Below are 12,821 nucleotides of genomic sequence, written 5' to 3' on the forward strand. Positions count from 1 at the left end.
TTCTTCATTTTATTTTTGAGACTCCAATATTTTCTAACTCGTGTCTGAAAATGCAAGAGCACCTAGAGACATAAAGTCATATTTTCTAAGTATTACTGAACATAATGAAAATAACCACTTCCAACCTCCAAAGCACTGAAAAGTGTCCTTACGGTCCCCCTCTCAGAATCACTAAATGTCTTCTTTTTCCTCCTTAATTTCATATAAACCCAACTTTCTTTAAGTAGCACCTTTCAGGATGTAATGGGCTGAATGTATGTGTCATTCCAAAATATGTTGAAGGCCTAACCCCAATGTGGAAGTAAAGAGGTAATTAAGATTAAATGAAATCATAAGTGTTGGGGCCCTGATCCGTTAAGATTGGTGTCCTTACAAGAAGAGACACCAGATCTCTTGTGGTCTCTCTGTCTCTCTCCCTCTCTTTGTCCCCCCTTTTCACCCTGTGAGGACAAAGCAAGAAGGCAGCTATCTGCAAGCCAAGAAAAGAGCCCTCAATAAAGTCCAAACTTGCAGATCTTAATCTGAGACTTCTCATCTCCAGATCTGTGTGAAAATAAATTTCTGCAGTTTAAGACACCCAATTTATGGTATTTTGTTATGGCAGCTGTGCAGACTAAGACACAAGATAAATGTAAATTTATTTATCTTATAATTGTCTAATTTTTCTTTCTTTTTTGTTTGCAAGTGGGATATCAGGATGTTTTAAAACTATTTTTCACTATAAAGAGTATTGCAGTAATATCAAATATGTAATAGTTCTCTCTGGGTGATAATTAAACAAAGTAGCATGAATACCACGATTTCCAAAACAATTTTAAATCTCAGAGGATGACAACACCCTCCCAACCTTTTTCTTCACCTTTGTAATAGTGACAGATACTGCAAAATTGGACAGGAGCAAGAAGTTTGTACTCTAAATATACAAGCTACCCACAGGATGACTTCACTTTAAACTATAGAGTTTCACTGTGCTCGGGTGTAAAAAGCATCAAGAATTGATCAAACACTATTTTTGTGTATTAGTTTTCCATGACGACACACAATATATGTTCTATACCAACACTGAGTTTATTTGTTCAATGTAAACAAAAAAAGAGAGTTTATTTGCTCACATACTTTCCTAGTCTATGATTAAGATGCTGCTATGGTAGAACTGAGTGGCTCAAAAAAAGAAAACACAGCCTCTCCATTACTCGGTTCTATGTTCCTCTGTGCTGGCCTCTTTCTCAGACAGCCTCCCCCTAAGTGATGATAAAAATATTTATCAGCAACAATGGGTTTTTATTATCACACAACTGGAATTCCAAAGAATGGGAATGTTCTTTCTGAATAAATCTAGTAAAGGTCACTGGCTTTGCTGGGTGTCACATGTCTATCCCTGATCCAATCACCTTCCTTCAGAAGAGCGAAGGAATTTTATTGGTCAGACCTGGGACTGTACCCATTTCTGAGGCTGAGGTTAAAGTCAGCCTCGCCTAAACACGTGGACCAAGAATAGGAGATGCAGTTCTTTGTGGAGAAACTAGACTATAGGGGAAAACAGCTGAGAAATTTACTCCCCTTTCATTTCATGTCCCATCCTCAATTATATCCAATATTATTCAACACAGCATATCCAAGTTCAAAAACATTAAAATCCAAAATCAAATTCTGTAAGTTAAAGTTTAGAGAAAGTAAAGTCTTTCTGATTTATTGGTCTGTTCATTTTCAGCTTTAGGAGTTTTTCCAGTAACACCTGTGATCTGAGATATCTCTCACTAGAATTGAGGTACTTATCCCAGGAAAAATGTTATTCCCATAATACAGTATTTATTGTGATTTAATGATATCCAAAACAGGAAGGGAAGATGGATGGCTCTCAATAGGATGCCAGGAAGTCTGTGCAATTGTCCAGAATCCATGGTCTATGAACCTAAACACAGTGAGGAGACTTCCCCCCATGGAAAATCAATTCAGGCACTATACACTGACTATATCTAGGGTAGGAGAATGTCCTATATAAACTGTCTCCTTTCTTATAAATTTGAGACACCACTGCCTTCTGGCAAAGTTATAAATTTGCAACAAGTACAACCCAAGCACCAGCTTTTACCTGAGATTTCTTTCTTTTTATCCTGTGGATCCCAGTAGATTTCCATTTCCCCACCGAGCTCTGTGTTCCCAGCACTGACGTGCTGCACTGATAGTAAGTTTTACCTGGTAACACAACATCCACAATATTTTGGGGACAGGCAGTCTCTTTTTCAGTGTCATATTTCAGTGGCTGCCACCACTGCCTTATTGAGGACCTGCTTATGCCTAAGACACTCCCCTCTAAAGGAAGTTGCTACTCTTTCTCACCTTGATTTCAGCTGGAAGATCTTTTCCAGGCTGCCAAACTGAAGCGGCTTTTGATGTTTCTCAGCGGTGCGCCCCTAGGGGCCCAGGAAGAGCAGTGCCTCTGCCGCATGTTCCTCAGGACACCAGCATTTCCGGGCTCTCCTCTGCCTTTGGGTTCTGTAAAGTTCTTAGACATGATCCCTCAGGATACTGACAATGCCTACTTGCTTACTTTCTACATTACCTTGAAACTCAGAAACTCCAGTATTTTCACCTTTTTTTTTTTTTTTTTTTTTTTTGAGACGGAGTCTCGCTCTGCCGCCCAGGCTGGAGTGCAGTGGCCGGATACGAATTCTTCACATCTCCTCCACAAAGCTTTCGGGAAACTGAGTCCTGCTTCTAACTTTGGAAGTAATTCAGTCTGGTTTAAGCCAAGCTGCGGAATCCATTCCCCCAGCAAAAATTACTGGTAGGTGACCTAAGCTAGACCAGTCAGGATGAATCCCGGAACTTTTCCTTGCAAATGCTCGATAAAAGCACTCTTGCTCCCCCTACTGGTTGTGAAAAAAGAAGCATGCGCTGGCAGCCATACTACAACTCCAAGAAGAGCGCATGATAGAACTCGGATGGAAAAATAATTGTCTTTATCAAAGTATCACCTTGGAAGAGACTAGATTTACTTCAGAGAAAAACTGATCAAACTAATTGAGGGACTCCCCTTTGAGAACAGAGTGCCAACTCTAGAGCATATTCCTTTCTTTTTTTTTTTTTTTTAAATTTATTTATTATTATTATACTTTAAGTTGTAGGGTACATGTGCATAACGTGCAGGTTTGTTACATATGTATACTTGTGCCATGTTGGTCTGCTGGAGGGATTGCATTGGGAGTTATACCTGATGTAAATGACGAGTTGATGGGTGCATATTCCTTTCTATATGTTTATATTCACTGGTGGAAAACCCCTGTCCTGTGAGGGTGGGTTTTATTTTTTAAACACCCTAGAAGTTACTCAAAACCAAAAGTAATTAGGTACGTGATCAATTTTAGTAATGACATTTCCAGGGTTTTTAAAAAGCAGAACTTTTTACTTGTGAGTAGTTTCCTTATTGCTAAAACACTGGTCCTGAAGTCAGTAGCTCTTTTTGAGCATGTAAAACCACTTCCGTTAAATGTGGGAAGAAAATGTTTTCACTTCTTTATTGCATCTTAGTGAACTTTGGATTTTCTTTGACATTTAAAAATAGTTAAATTCTATTGAAGTCTCAAAATAGCTAATCCTTTTTAAAAAAAGTTTTAGCACCTGTACATTTTAAGGGCTAAAACTCCAAGTTTACTTTGTCAAATTGCCAGGGCAACCAAGAACAGCGCCATATTAACACCTGCGTGTGACATCGTTGACTGAAGACGTTGCAAAGAGGATGTTTAAAAGTTGAATGTGTATTCTGCATAGTCTGGCGCTCTCAGACAGCCAAACAGGATAGAGGCCAGATGGTTCCATATCTGTGTGGCCTCCCACATATCTTACATGCATTTGGAGTTCCTATTTTATAGAATTAACTGTTGCCAATTCCTTGTAACTCTCAAAACCCCCTTATTATCCATTCCAACAAAGGACATAGATATAATAAAGTTTGGCAAGAAACATTTAATCCATTTCAGTTCTCCCAAGTAGTACTATTCCTCTATCAATCTAAAGACACCAAATTTTGTCCTATTTTTAAAAATACCTCCAGTGAAGGCGTTTTTGCCAGTAACTTATTTCAGAATCAAAGATTCTAAGAGTCTGGTTTTTGTTAAAGCAAATAATCACACAATTATTTTTAAGACCATGGTGAGAAATATATTGTACTGATTTTCTCAATATCTCTTTTGCAGAAAGATAAGTCCTTGTGAAGCTTACTTTTATAAAAAGTAAACTGTAGGACAGTAAACTGATAGGACATAAGAAAGTCAGATTCTCTGATAACCTGGCAAGCTTTTCCACACTTTTACTTATAATATTTTGAGATGAACAAATGATTAAGAGGAATTTTTCTTTGAGGCTTGGCTTTCCTAATTCTAGATAATAATCATTTGAGATTTTACAGCATTTTTCTTCAGAGATGCTCTAAGAACAGATATCTCATTTGTCTTCAGGAGGCAAATGTAAAATTGTGTGTTTCATTTTTTACTTTAGAAATGAATTTGTGGCCAGGCATGGTGGCTCACACCTGTAATCCCAACACTTTGGGAGGTTGAGGCAGGCAGATCACCTGAGGTCGGGAGTTCGAGACCAGCCTGACCAACATGGAGAAACCCCGTCTCTACTAAAAATACAAAAATTAGCCGGGCATGGTGGCACACGCCTGTAATTCCAGCTACTCGGGAGGCTGAGGCAGGAAAATTGCTTGAACCCGGGAGGTGGAAGTTGTGGTCAGCTGAGATCACACCATTGCACTCTAGCCTGGGCAACAAGAGTGAAACTCCATCTCAGAAAAAAAAAAAGAAATGAATTTGTAATGTATCTAATGGAGAGCCAGAGTTTCTCCTTCTGTAAACACAGTAATAAAAACAATCTTAAGAAGTTTTGTCATTTTTAAAAATGATTCAATCATCTAAGTCCAGAAAATAAAATGGTTATGGGACCAAACTAAAAACAAAAATTAGTGAAAAGGAGACCCTCCTTTTAATTTCTTCCAATTAAAATTTTTAAAGTGTGCATTGGATGGAAGGAAACAAGAGAGTTGATATAATCATAACTGTACATAGTGCCTAGTATATAACACAGGAAGCACAAAGTTTATCTCCCAAACAAATATGACAATGAGTTATTGAAACCACAAGCTGGTTTATTTATCAATGATGTCAGTACTTAAAGTTGTCCAGTTAAAATCTACTTCCTCTTGAAAAACAAAAATACACTGAAGGAAGATGCAAAGAGGTAGGAGTGGTATCATGATTTCACAGCAGTGATTGTAAGACAGCGAGCCACAGGGACATGGGAAAACTGGAAAAGAGACAAGTATCAGGACCAAATTACAGAAGATCTGAGTAGGGCCATCAGTAGAGGTGAAAATGGAGAAACCTAAGGAAACCAGTGTTGGTATGAATTATGCAAGTGGAAAATACATCTGTAGAGGGACTAGATAGAAGGACCTAAATCTAACTCCAAGTACCTGATTGGAGAAGAGAGAAAGAGAATGTATAGAATTAACTGTATAGAAGCCTCAAAAATAAGATTATCAGCCTAGTCATGTAAAGTGTAGAAGTTCGTTTATTTGCTCATCACCTTTTTCTATAAGACTATTAAGCAGAAGGTCAGAACAGCAAATTTACCCTTTCCTCTCCTCTCTTGGTTTAAATTGTATAAGGAACCTGAAGAGGCTGTGGATCAGTTGGCATTACAGTGGGAAGAGCTTATTGAAGCAAGGTTGACAATAGGTCTTGTCATTCTGCTCCCTGAAAATGCCCTTCGACAACTGTGTCAGGCAGAAAGCACACACAAAGTGCTCAGGATGGAACTTGTGCCCCATGGCACTGATACAACGGCCAGTGATGGGCTGTCCACATCCATGGCAAAGCGTTCCCCGGCGGTGATGGTAATGGAGCTCACAGAATGGACGTCCATCCAGTTCAAAGAAGGAACCAGTAGAAAAACTGGTGAAGCAGTCCTAGGGGTAGAGAGAAGAGAGAGAAAAGGAATGCAAATGTCAAGAGATAAAATGTCAGCAATGTTAAATTTTCAGCCTTGAAATTCCTGCCAGTGACCTGCCAGCTACAGGAATTTCCCTCAGATTCTTGACAAATGGAGGCTAGATTGTCTGCTTGCAAAACAGACAAGCAAATGCCCACAATGGATTTGTATCTCGTTTCTCCTTTAGGATGCCCACATCCATTCCTCATTCAGGACTGCGAATCCTTTCACTAACTGCAGCTCTTCCTCTCAGAGAGAACCCTTGACTTTCCCTAAGTCCAGAAGAAAAGTGATTATACAGACCCCACAAACAAAGCATTCTGGGTGCCAGACAGTGTCCATGGCTGAAAGGTAGTTTTCCAACACTGGACGATTGCAGCCACCACACTTGGGTGAGAACATGGCTAAGAAATCCTTTCGGCAATATGGCTTCTTGTCCTTCTCATGAAAGCCTGGAGAGATAAAATCAGGAATTCACTGTTGCAGGTTGAGCCCTGAAAGCTACACTGGAGACTGAGAGGAGGCCCTTTCAATCTCAGTGTCCTTGTATTCAAAATAGTATGATTATTGTTACCTAATTCAAAGGGTAGTTGTGAGAAATAAATGAGATAATGCAGGTGAAGTGTTTGGCAATCTCAGTGTCCTTGTATTCAAAATAGGATGATTATTGTTACCTAATTCAAAGGGTAGTTGTAAGAAATAAATGAGATACTGCAGGTGAAGTATTTTGCCATTGTGTCTGGTCCATAGTAAACATTTAATAAGTGTTAGGGGCTATTGCTCCTCAGTGCCTTTGTACTAAGTATTCCCTTGGCTTGGATAGTTCTGTCCCAGAGCCTGATATAGTTGCCCTCTTCATGTGATGCAGGAATCACTCAAATATCATCTTATCAGAGAGGCACCTCTTCAGTCCCTCCTTGTCACATCATCTTCTTTCACTGTCTTTATAGCATTTACCATTATCTAAAATCATCTTTGTGATCTATCTCTCCTTACAGGAACATTAGCTCTGAGAGAAACTAGATATTGTTGATCTTGTCACCATTATATCTCCAGTATCTAAAACAGCATCTGGGAAGAAAAGTGTCTAATATTTTAAAATAAAATACTAGTAAATAATAATTTCCAAATGGATGCAAGATCTAGACACAATGACTCGTATCACATATTTAAATTAAAAATAGATGTATTCCTCTTTTTTTTATTTTTTGTGTGGGTATATTTTGATTGTTTACCAGCAGTGTATGAAAATCCCAGTTCTTCCTCAGTCTTTATATCACTTGATATATCCAGATATTTCCTGTTGAATCAATCAAATGGATGTTATCTATCTATACAATGTTATCTCATGGTAGTTTTGATTTGTATTTCCCAAACGGCTAATGATACTTAGGGTTTTTTGTTGTTGTTGTTGTTGTTTGTTTTGTTTTGTTTTTTAGACAGAGTCTCGCTCTGTCACCCAGGCTGGAGTGCAGTGGCAAGACCTCGGCTCACTGTAAGCTCTGCCTCCCAGGTTCATGCCATTTTCCTGCCTCAGCCTCCCAAGGAGCTGGGACTACAGGTGCCTGCCACCACGGCTGGCTCATTTTTTTGTATTTTTAGTAGAGACGGAGTTTCACCATTATAGCCAGGATGGTCTCAATCTCCTGACCTCGTGATTCGCTCACCTCGGCCTCCCAAAATGCTGGGATTACAGGCGTGAGCCACCGCGCCTGGCCAGGGTTTTTTTAATGTGTGCATTTGCATTTCATATCTTGTCATTAATGATGTAGTCCTCTTTAATCTGGGAATAGAAAAACTGTCATAAATAGGGCCCAAATTCCAAAAGCAAGTTAAATATTAATAAATTTAGCTACATAAAAAAAATCTGAATGACTTACACATGTCAAAAAAGCACCATAAACAAAGACAAAGAACAATCTGAAGAAAATATTTGCTGATTATATTCCAGAAAAACATAGCTAATACAAAGAGCTCCTAAGTATATGTATGGTTTCAATTATTGTTGTATAAAATTAAAAAGTGAAAAAATTAAAATAGAAAAACACAAATCCCTAAAAAATTCAATCAAATTGAAGCAAATTAACTGTACATCAAACTGATGACACGAGCAATAAAAGAAATAATTTGGAGATTGCTGCAGGATGGCCGAACAGGAACAGCTCTGGTCTGCAGTTCCCAGCGAGATTGATGCACAAGGCAGGTGATTTCTGCATTTCCAACTGAGGTAACCAGTTCATCTCATTGAGACTGACCAGGCAGTGGGTATAGCCCATGGAGGGTGAGCCGAAGCAGGGTGGGGCGTCGCCTCACCTGGGAAGTGCAAGGGGTCAGGGAACTCCCTCTCCTGGCAAAGGGAAGCCATTAGAAACTGTGCTGTGAGGAACAGTGCACTCTGGCCCAGATACTGTACTTTTCCCACAGTCTTCACAACCGCAGACCAGGAGATTCCCTCTTGTGCCTACGCCACCAGGACCTGGGCTTCAAGCACAAAACTGGGTGGCTGTTTGGGCAGACACTGAGCTAGCTGCAGGAGTTTTTTGTTTATTTGTTTGTTTTTTCATATCCCAGGGGTGCCTGGAATGCCAGCAAGACAGAACTGTTCACTTCCCTGGAAAGGCAGCTTAAGCCAGGGAGCCAAGGGGTCTGGCTTGGCAGGTCCCACCCCCATGGAGTCCAGCAAGCTAAGATCCACTAGCTTGAAATTCTCGCTGCCAGCACAGCAGTCTGAGCTTGACCTGGGATGCCAGAGCTTGGTGTGGGGAGGAGCGTCCACCATTACTGAGGCTTGAGTAGGTGGTTTTACCCTCACAGTGTAAACAAAGCCACTCAGAAGATCAAACTGGGTGGAGCCAACTGCAGCTCAGCAAGGCTGCTGTGGCTAGACTGCCTCTCTAGATTCCTCCTTTCTGGGCAGAGCATCTCTGAAAAAAAAAAAACGCAGCAGCCCCAGTAAGGGGTTTATAGATAAAACCCCCAAATCCCTGGGACAGAGCACCCGGGGGAAGGGGTGGCTGTGGGCTCAGCTTCAGCAGACTTAAACATCCCTGCCTGACAGCTCTGAAGGGAGCAGTGGATCTCCCAGGACAGGGTTTGAGCTCTGCTAAGGGTCAGACTGCCTCCTTGAGTGGGTCCATGGCCCCCATGTCTCACGATTGAGTGACACCTCCCAGTAGGGGCTGACTGACACCTCATACAGGAGAGCTCTGGCTGGCATCTGGCAGGCACCACTCTGGGATGAAGCTTCCAAAGGAAGGAACAGGCAGCAATCTTTGCTGTTCTGTAGCCTCTGCTGGTGATACCCGGGCAAACAGGGGCTGGAGTCTACCTCCAGCAAACTCCAGCAGATCTGTAGCAGAGGAGCCTGACTGCTAGAAGGAAGACTAACAAACAGAAAGGAATAGCATCAACATCAACAAAAAGGACATCCACTCAGACACTCCATCTGAAGGTCACCAAGTTCAAAGACCAAAGGTAGAAACATCCAAGAAGATGGGGAGAAACCAACGCAAAAAGGCTGAAAATTCCAAAATCCAGAATGCCTCTTCTCCAAAGGATCACAACTCCTCACCAGCAAGGGAATAAAACTGGATGGAGAATGAGTTTGACGAATTGACAGAAGTGGGCTTCAGAAGGTGGGTAATAACAAACTCCTCCGAGCCAAAGGAGCATGTTCTAACCCAATGCAAGGAAGCTAAGAACCTTGAAAAAAGGTTAGATGAATCGCTAACTAGAATAACCAGTTTAGAGAAGAACATACATGACCTGATGGAGTTGAAAAACACAGCACAAGAACTTTGTGAAGCAAACACAGGTATCAATTGCTGAAACGATCAAGCAGAAGAAGGGATATCAGAGATTGCAGGTCAACTTAATGAAATAAAGCAAGCGGACAAGATTAGAGAAAAAATAATGAAAAGAAATGGGACTCCAAGAAACATGGGACTATGTGAAAAAACCAAATCTACGTTTGACTGGTGTGTACCTGAAAGTGATAGGGAGAATGGAACCAAGTTGAAAAACACTCTTCAGGATATTATCCAGGAGAACTTCCCCAACCTAGCAACATTCAAATTCAGGAAATACAGAGAACACCACAAAGATACTCCTTGAGAAGAGCACCCCCAAGACACATAATCATCAGATTCACCAAGGTTGAAATGAAGGAAAAAATGTTAAGTGCAGCCAGACAGAAAGGCCAGGTAACCCACAAAGGGAAGCCCATCAGACTAACAGCAGATCTCTTGGTAGAAACCCTACAAGTCAGAAGAGAGTGGGGGCCAATATTCAACATTCTTAAAGAAAAGAATTTTCAACCCAGAATTTCATATCCAACCAAACTAAGCTTCATAATCAAAAGAGAAAATTCTTTACAGACAAGCAAATGCTGAGAGATTTTGTCACCACCCGGCCTGCCTTACAAGAGCTCCTAAAGGAAGCACTAAACACAGAAAGGTATAACTGGTACCAGCCACTGCAAAAACATACCAAATTGTAAAGACCATAGATGCTATGAAGAAACTGCATCAACTAACAGGCAAAATAACCAACTAGCATCATAATGACCAGATCAAATTCACACATAACAAGATTAACCTTAAATGTAAATGGGCTAAATGCCCCAATTAAGAGACACAGACTGGCAAATTGGATAAAGAGTAAAGACCCATCAGTGTGCTGTATTCAGGAGCCCCATCTCACATGCAAAGACACACATAGGCTCAAAAAAAAGGGATGGAGGAATATTTACCAAGCAAATGGAAAGAAAAAAAAAAAAAAAGCAGGGGTTGCAATCTTAGTCTCTGATTAAAAAAAGACTTTAAAACAACAAAGATCAAAAGAGACAAAGATGGGCATTACATAATGGTAAAGGGATTAACGCAATAAGAACTAACTATCCTAATTATATATGCACCCAATACAGGAGCACCCAGATTCATAAAGCAAGTTCTTAGAGACCTACAAAGACCCAGACTCTTAGACTCCCACACAATAATAGTGAGAGACTTTAACGCCCCCCTGTCAATATTAGACAGATTAATGAAACAAAAAATTAACAAGGATATTCAGGACTTGAACTCAGCTCTGGACCAAGCAGACCTAATAGACATCTATACAACCCTCCACCCGAAATCAACAGAATATACATTCTTGTCAGCATCACATCACATTTATTCTAAAATCAGCTACATAATTGTAAGTAAAACACTCCTCAGCAAATGCAAAAGAACAGAAATCATAACAAACAGTCTCTCACACCACAGTGCAATCAAATTAGAACTTAGGATTAAGAAACTCACTCAAAACCATACAACTACATGGAAACTGAAAACCTGCTCCTGAATGACTACTGGGTAAATAACAAAATTAAGGCAGAAATAAATAAGTTATTTGAAACCAATGAAAACAAAGGCACAATGTACCATAATTCTGGGACACATTTAAAGCAGTGTGTAGAGGGAAATTTATAGCACTAAATGCCCACAAGAGAAAGCAGGAAGGATCTAAAATCGACACCCTAAAATTACATTAAAAGAACTGGAGAAGCAAGAGCAAACAAATTCAAAAGCTAGCAGGAGACAAGAAATAACTAAGATCAGAGCAGAACTGAAGGAGATAGAGACATGAAAAACCCTTCAAACAATCAATGAATCCAGGAGCCGGTTTTTTGAAAAGATCAACAAAATAAATAGACTGCTAGTCAGACTAATAAAGAAGAAAAGAGAGAAGAATCAAATAGACACAAAAAAAGGATAAAGGGGATATCACCACTGATCCCACAGAAATACAAACTACCGTCAGAGAATACTGTAAACACCTCTATGCAAATAAACTAGAAAATCTAGAAGAAATGGATAAATTCCCGGACACGTACATCCTCCCAAGTCTAAACCAGGAAGAAGTCAGATGCCTGGATAGACCAATAACAAGTTCTGAAATTGAGGCAGTAATTAATAGCCTACCAACCAAAGAAAGTCCGGGACCAGGTGGATTCACACAGAATTCTACCATAGGTACAAAAAGGAGTTGATAGCATTGCTGAAACTATACCAAACAATAGAAAGAGGGGGAATCCTCCCTAACTCGTTTTATGAGGCCAGCATCATCCTAATACCAAAACATGGCAGAGACACCACAAAAAAAGAAAACTTCAGGCCAATATCCCTGATGAACATCAATGCGAAAATCCTCAATAAAATATTGGCCAACTGAATCCAGCAGCACATCAAAAAGCTTATCCACCACGATCAAGTTGGCTTCATACCTGGGATGCAAAGCTGGTTCAACATACATAAATCAATAAATGTAATCCATCACATAAACAGAACCAGTGACAAAAACCATGATTATCTCAATCGATGCAGAAAAGGCCTTTGGCAAAATTTAACATCTCTTCATGATAAAATCTCTCAATAAACTAGGTATTGATGGAATGTATCTCAAAATAATAAGAGCTATTTATGACAAACTCATAGCCAATATCATACTGAATGGGCAAAAACTGGAACCTTTCCCTGTGAAAATCGGCACAAGACAAGGATGCTGTCTCTCACCACTCCTATTCAACATAGTGTTGGAAGTTCTGGCCAGGGCAATCAGGCAAGAGAAAGAAATAAAGAGTATTCACATAGGAAAACAGGAAGTCAAATTATCTCTGTTTGCCGATGACATGATTGTATATTTAGAAAACCCCATCATCTTAGCCTAAAATCTCCTAAAGATGATAAGCAACTTCAGCAAAGTCTCAGGATACAAAATCAATGTGCAAAAATCACAAGCATTCCTATACACCAATAATAGAGAGAAAAATCATGAGTGAAACTCAT

At 39.9% G+C, this 12,821-nt stretch overlaps 1 protein-coding gene across 3 annotated transcripts in view; it reads right to left on the reverse strand.

Moving 5' to 3' along the window:
* Nucleotides 1-5,128: 5,128 nt before the first annotated feature.
* Nucleotides 5,129-12,821, reverse strand: part of LPXN (leupaxin) — a 48,049-nt gene continuing 40,356 nt past the window's right edge. For all 3 annotated transcript variants that reach the window (XM_009185989.3, XM_003909806.4, XM_021925715.1), the window contains 2 exons: nucleotides 6,298-6,446; nucleotides 5,129-5,971 (listed from right to left, as the gene is read on the reverse strand). In XM_009185989.3, the coding sequence (XP_009184253.2) occupies nucleotides 5,702-5,971; nucleotides 6,298-6,446 (419 nt within the window). In that variant the 3' untranslated portion in view covers nucleotides 5,129-5,701. The remainder of the gene's footprint in view (nucleotides 5,972-6,297; nucleotides 6,447-12,821) is intronic.

This window comes from Papio anubis, chromosome 12, assembly GCF_008728515.1.
Source record: "Papio anubis isolate 15944 chromosome 12, Panubis1.0, whole genome shotgun sequence".
NCBI classification, from domain to species: Eukaryota; Metazoa; Chordata; class Mammalia; order Primates; family Cercopithecidae; genus Papio; species Papio anubis.